General features: G+C 44.9%; 1 protein-coding gene across 6 annotated transcripts in view; it reads left to right on the plus strand.

The window, feature by feature from the left end:
* PUM1 (pumilio RNA binding family member 1) overlaps positions 1–6,868 on the plus strand; it is a 181,554-nt gene that overhangs the window by 128,437 nt on the left and 46,249 nt on the right. For all 6 annotated transcript variants that reach the window (XM_019512135.1, XM_019512137.1, XM_019512138.1 and 3 more), the window contains exon 11: positions 6,577–6,715. In XM_019512135.1, coding sequence (XP_019367680.1) covers positions 6,577–6,715 — 139 coding nt within the window. The remainder of the gene's footprint in view (positions 1–6,576; positions 6,716–6,868) is intronic.

The following is a 6,868-nucleotide window of genomic DNA, read 5'->3' on the forward strand; positions in this document are numbered from 1 at the left end:
CCCCCCGCCCCCCCAACACGTGTGCACATGACACTCCCTCCTACCCCTCTTGAGGCAGGACATGCAGGCAGTAGATTGAGGCTCGGCCCCGGCCCTGGCTGCATGCTGTGACTGCCCCATGACTGCCCTATGATCCTGGCCTTGCCCTCCCGTCCCCCTCGTGAACACTACTCTCTGTCCACCTGTAGCCCCATCCCGCAGAAGTTTTGCTGAGTTGTTGTTGAGAGGCAAAAGGGATGCTAACGTGGCCCAGAACAACTCATCAAAATCCCTGTGTGGCCCGCAGGCCCAAATAATAGCCCACCCAGGGCTATTATGAAAGGAGGTTATTTAAGAAAGCTCTTTGCTGCAGATGAGTTAGACACCCTGCTAAATACACTGGAAGTTGTAATGAGGAAAACGGTAGCATAGAAATGTTAGACCCCCCTCTACACATGCAGGTAACGGCATGATTGGATCTAATGCGCAGTCCACACAATTGCACCTCCTGCCATGGCATATGTGCGTGGTAGGAGGTGTGATTGTGGAATCACACATTAAATCTAATCATGCCTTATTGCCGGTCTAGCGGGGGCCTGATCCTCGGCTTCCTCTGCATCGGCTGGGAGTGAGCCCCCTTTGCTGACAGGGCTCCCAACTGCCAGGACTACACATAGAAGGGACTGAGAGCCCCCACATGTGCAGGACTCTCAGCCCCGCACTGCTGCAGTCTTTCAGCCACATGGGTGCATGGAGCACCCTGCTGCTGGGAGATTGCAGCAGCTGCAATCTCCCAGCTGCTGCCTGGAGCGCCCCTCCAGCCCTGCAGCTGGGAGACTGCATTGACTGTGATTTCCAGCCCCAGGGATGTGTTTGTGCTCCCCAGTGGCTTGGAGATCATAGCAGCTGCAGTCTTCCAGCCATGTGATTGCTTACATGTGCCAATAAAGCTGGATAGAAATCGCCTATAAAGTTGGCTATTACCTGGAATCCTGGTTTTCTCTGCTTAAAAATCACAATTTATCTGATATACAAGTTCTCTGATTAAAACCTCCAAAATCCATGATTAAAATGAAATGCAACTGTGTGTGTGTATCAGTTGAACACAACGTTTTATTGATATATTTATAACTTTAAAGCAGTTTGGAAGCCTACCAGTGCCTCAATCGCTATAATAAAATTAATTCTAAGTACCTGTACATTTCAGTATTTGATTTTGGGTTTTTTAACCTGGACAATTGGAGCTCCTCCTGTCCCCTTAGCTCTCCAGGATGCAGGTCCAGGCCTCTCATTCCCAAACCAGAACCCCTGAGCCCTCCTGGTGCCCCCTTACTCCCCACCCACAGCCTCCCCAGCCCTGCCAGAGGGGGCCTCCAGCTGCCAAGTTCATGGGGCCGGGGACCCAGGTCTGCAGCCTTGTGCCCCCTCTAGCAGCACCTGAGCCCTGGCTGCTGCCCATGGGAGATGGCAGCTGCTGTGGTAGAGCGGAGTGCGGAGCCTGGCTTCACGCGCACACACACATGCACATACACCCCGAACGGAGACCACGGGGGGTGGGCTGCCTGCTATGGACTTGGGTTCCCCACCATGCTGCCCTCACCCAGGAACTCCATGGCCTAGCGGGTGGCACCTGGCACAGCGGGACAGAGCAGGACCAGGTGGGGAAGCTTGTTTCGGCCACTGGGAGCTCCACGCCACCCTGGCAAAGGGCCCTCTGCCCACCTGGCAGCAGCGAGGGGCACAACTTGGCACCACCACCCCTTCTGCTGCCAAGCAGAGAATTGACATTATGCGCAAGTGCTCTTGATAAAAAGTGGGCATCTGTGCAAAGAAATTGTAGTAGAAACAAATTGGGTACCTCTTACAGCAGCAGCCAGAGCAGTTGTCTTTGGCTGTCCTCAGCTCTGTTATATCTGTTTAACATGATGGAGGTGGCTTAATCTTAACATAGTTTCTTCATGCTGACACATTTTCTCAACTCAGCCCAGTTGACAAGGAGGGGCATGGTCTGTTTTGCAGATCTTGTCTTGGTATTTGTTCAACTTAAATGTTATGACATGTTTTGACTTGTAACTATTCTGCCTGCTCATTAAATTTTGGTTGTCCAGAAGAAAAGAAGTATGTATAGCACACAGGAGTTTACAGAACATGGAGATCTAAGTAACATGAATGAAATTTTGCTGTTGACGAGTGCATGCCCTTAAAAGGAGCGGTATAAACAGCTTGTGAGCACTTTTGTCAATGACTAATTCAAAATACGTCTTTGAGTGGGTGGGTAAAGGAGGAAGGGGAAGGCTTATATGACTTTTGGAAAGTCTGTTGAAACTACCTTTTTGAAGTGCAGCAGTAGACACAAAGCAGAACACTTAAAACTATTGAAAAATTATAATATGTGGAAAATGGCATAAACTCTATATGATGCATCTTCATTTTGAATAAAATGTTCAGTTTTGACTCCCTCTAGAAAACTGAAAATTCAGTTTGGAAAAAAAAATCCTCCAAAGGAACAACAGAAACAGTGATCTTTAAGCTTCTGTCAAGGGCTTAGGAGAAAACTACTGGAAAGAAGAATGAAAGAAGAGATGTCATATAGAGTAGGCTAGCTCTGTAGATGCCATTTACATGCACAGGAAAGAGGGAATTTTAAGATTATTGAAGTAAAGTGAGTGAATGACTTGAAATCCTTTTTTACATAGGAAAGTACTGTAAAACTCTTCTGTAGGATCATTTTGGAGTATATCATACATGTCTAGGAAATAGTGTCTGAAGTTTGTATGGGGACCAAATGACAAGGTGATCAGAAGATATTTATTTCCTCATTTATACTGTCATGGGCAGATTTAGGATTTTGAAAAAGGGTGGGGGCTGTAGATGGTGTGGTGCATCATCACATATAACACAACACAATTTTCTCCCATTAAAAAGAAACTAGAACCTTCACTGGTCGATAATTACATTTTTAACTTGGTCTGTTTTTATTGTAGCAGAGTGAAAATAAATCCTAAACTAATTTGTATCTGTATGGAAAAATAAAAAGTTAGCCTGGTAATCTGATCAGTATGTTGTTGTTGTTGTAGTGTTTAAAAATAACTTAGAATAAAGTTGTAACAAGTATGTACTGATTCTTTAGCTTGGCTAGTTATTAACGCTAATTAAGCAAATAGTAGTGCTGATTCTGTTGTTGCTTCTAAATTCTCGTAGAGTACCACAGGTTTACATTATTATAGCGATGAGTGAAAATAGTGTCTACCCTTATGGGTGTATTCAGACGAGCACAGACGTGGTGTGTGGCACTGCACACCCATCTGCTGTGCCACATGCTGCGCAAGCAGATGTTCCTTTCACTGCTACTTTACAAGGAGGGGAGCTGGTGGGGTTGACCCCGAGAGATCCATGCCTTAAAAAAAAAAAGTGGGACAGCACACGTGGCAGAAGTGTACACAACCCAAAACTGGAGCCTGGCCAGCCAGAGCCACGGTCCTGCAGCTGGCCAGGCTCCGTGCTGCTTGGTCGGCTTTGCTGCAGCTCCTGGAGGCCCCCAGGACCCCAGGCAAGGCTGCTAGGGCCAGCACAGTTGCTGGCCCCAGCCTCCCCTACCCCACCTGGGGTAACATGCTGTGTGCCAGAGTGGCATACCTTGTGCCACTGCTACTTGTCCCTGGGGAAATGCACGTTCCCACTCGTGGGGATGTGCCCTACGAGCTTATACCTTAGAAGCAAGCTGAATTTCAAAATCCACATCAGCCATCTCAGGTTATTTAGCTAGAACTCGTACAGATGCCCAGAGATTGTAAATTAGACTGGTTTGAGATTAGAAGCTGCTGTGTTTAATTTAGGACCAAGGTTGAAAGAGAGCCCAGTGCTAAAAGAGACACCAGGGTAGACTTTACACAGTTTTATCATCCAGTGTCTCATGATACTTCAAGGCTAGAAACTAGCCAAATCCATTATACCAGTGGCAATTAGAGAAGCTCTATCTTTGCAGTAGTATACAAAATTCATTTTTTTGTTTGTTTTTTTTTAAAGCCCTTATTTCTGAGTTATGAGATATTGGACCTTACATCCTTATTCTAGTAACCTTCTTCCTCACTATAGTCATTGTATGAACTTGGCAACTGTTACCTTGAAAACCTTTAATCCAGAAACTAACGTTGTATACCATCTTAAAGCCGTTTCAGCTTATAAAAATAGTAATCCTTCATGCCAGTGATCAGAAAGCGAATGCTTTGCTCCCTGACGCAGTTAATCCCCAAACCTCTTCACCTTTCACATCATCAATGAGAACAGACTGAATGGAATTCCTGCACTTACACCAAGAAATACACATATAGGGGAAGCAGAAGAAATTATGGGCTACAGACTTGTGCTTTAGGCTTGGCATTCAAAGCAGAGAACTGTCCGCTGTAGGTGTGCACTGAAATGGTTTTTGCAGTAGTTATAGGTTATTTCAAAACATAACCACAACTATAACCCCTAGAACCCTCAATTATTTTTGTGACTAGAAAGACGGATGCAATGCTTCTGATTTAAAAGTTGAACGCAAGTGTCTGTGTATGTGCATAGTAGAACCTGGATCATTTATATCCGCGTGGTTCACAACCTGCTGAGTTGAGGATGAGTTGTTCACCAGTTTGCTGCAGCTTTGCCTCAGAAGACATTTATTTACCACTCAGCTGGATCTCATCAGCAGTCTGGCAGAGCTGATTAGAGAAGCAGTAGCAATTGGAATAAAAGTCACAGCAAGTTTCTTCGTGGTCCCTTCTGGCTGTTTGGCATGGCGCTCTGCATACCTGTGTTTACTTTACAGACTTTCATCTTTATAGAGAGCTAGAAACCTAACCAGGGGAAGTATCTGGGTTCTTTCTGCACTTTTTAGGTTTTGCCCTTGTTCATCTGTTCTTTAGTTGTTTTCAAAGATCTGGCAATGATGACACACTTGCCCTCACTGAGAACATTGTTCAATAATGAGAACCTTGCTATGTACTCAAGAGGAGCTGAGCCAGAAATTTTGGAAACCTGCTACAATGGTGTTTATGGATGCTTTCTCTTTTATACTTATGACCTCATAAGAGGTAGCAAATGCATAGAAGCAGCAGTATTTCACTTACTGTAGCATGTGCTATTATATGAATTCAGCACAATGCACTAGCATTGTGCATGCTCATCAGTTTGGTGAAGCTGTTGAAACCACATAGACTGGAATAGATTGGAAGCGGGATGAGCTCATGTTTAACTTTGATAATAAAAGAAAATCTGCAGAATATATTTTTAAGGCATATGTTACTTTAATCTTCTCGTCCATTCTGCTGATGCTTAAAATGATGCTGATGCTTTTCCTTTTAATAACTCGGGAGATGTTTTCCTGTGATGTATGATTACAGAATGTCAGTAGTATGTTTGGTACCATGGGACAGCTTTTTAATAAGGTTTACTTGTGAGGATGTGCTGACTTGTGTAAGGTTTTGACATATGATCACCCTATCAGGGAATGGCAGGAAAGGTCAATCCTGATGTCCCTTTGAAGAACAGCATCCTGTTGTTTATCTCAAGAGCTACATGTTAGTATATGCAGTTTTTTGTCATTACCTGTGACTAATTGTCATGTCATTTCGTGATGGTTTCATGCTTGGATCTACCACATGGAAAACCCAACTCGGCTTGTGTCATCAGCCTACAGGTCAAGCTAACCCCAAGTCTTTCCGTTTAAGTTGTTGGTTTAAATGAAGTTTCTATATGCAGGAGCAGCCAAACACCTTCAGGAGGGCAAATATGATGAATAACCATCTTTTTGCAGTGTTAGTATGTGTTTCTTAAATGTGTGTAGAGTATTTCAGGTTAGACATGGAGGGGGAACAGGAAAAGGCCAAGAAGTGACATTTTCTGAGTATAGGTCCAATAAACCTGAGAGGAACATGCCATAATGTTGTGAAAGCAGCTCTGTCTATTTTAATATAATTATAGCACTTTGTAAGCGATAGTATAATTTTTCTTCTTTCTGTTTTAATGAATACTCTGTCAGAGTTGCCATCTTGCATAGAAATTGTAACCCGATAAAGAATGCCTCATATTCAAAAGCTTGTCTAACTTCATTCCAACTACATAGTTGGTCCAATGAAAGGTATCACCCAGAAAAATCTTGCCTCTCTCAGAAAATGTAGAAATTGTTCTCACTTATTCTCTAGTCTAGTGGCCAGCAACCTTTTAAAAAGCTACGGGCTGGAACAACCCAGCCCTGGTTTGAAGTGGGCCAGGTGGCTTTAGCAGCGCTTCCACCTGGTGGGGAGCTGCATGTGGGCCAGGCAGCTGGAAGCTGTGTTCTCACTTCCAAAGCTTTCGCCCTATTCCTCCCTCCCCCTCCCAGCTGTGATGCAGTTCCCCACTGGCTAGAAGCTGTGCTCGGACCAGTCAGGGGGCATGGGGTGGGGGAAACAGTGATACTATGAGCGCAGCGTCCAGCTGCCCAGTCTTAGTGCAGTTCTGTGCTGTCTGGTCCTGGTGTTGGCACCTGCAAAGCTCTCTGGCTCCATAATCCTGTTGGTGACCCCTGCTCTAGTCTCAAAGCAAATAGCCCAGTCAGTGATCCTGTTTCTCTCTCAGGTTCTCCGTGGAGGAGCCACTCAGCGTCCTTTGACCCCAAATCAGAACCAGCAGGGACAGCAGACTGATCCACTTGTAGCAGCTGCAGCAGTAAACTCTGCTCTTGCATTTGGACAAGGGCTGGCAGCAGGGATGCCAGGTATGAACTCTGTTAATGCCAGTTAAGGAGGTCACGTAACGAAACTAATTTTCTCAGAACCATTTTTTCTTTAAAACGGAGCATGCTTGTCCCGATTGGTGATTTTGGCTGGACAGCGCTTTGTATATTCTTATTAGTTTGTGGGTTGGCAAA

This window comes from Gavialis gangeticus, unplaced genomic scaffold, assembly GCF_001723915.1.
Source record: "Gavialis gangeticus isolate Ggan-Ray unplaced genomic scaffold, GavGan_comp1, whole genome shotgun sequence".
NCBI classification, from domain to species: Eukaryota; Metazoa; Chordata; order Crocodylia; family Gavialidae; genus Gavialis; species Gavialis gangeticus.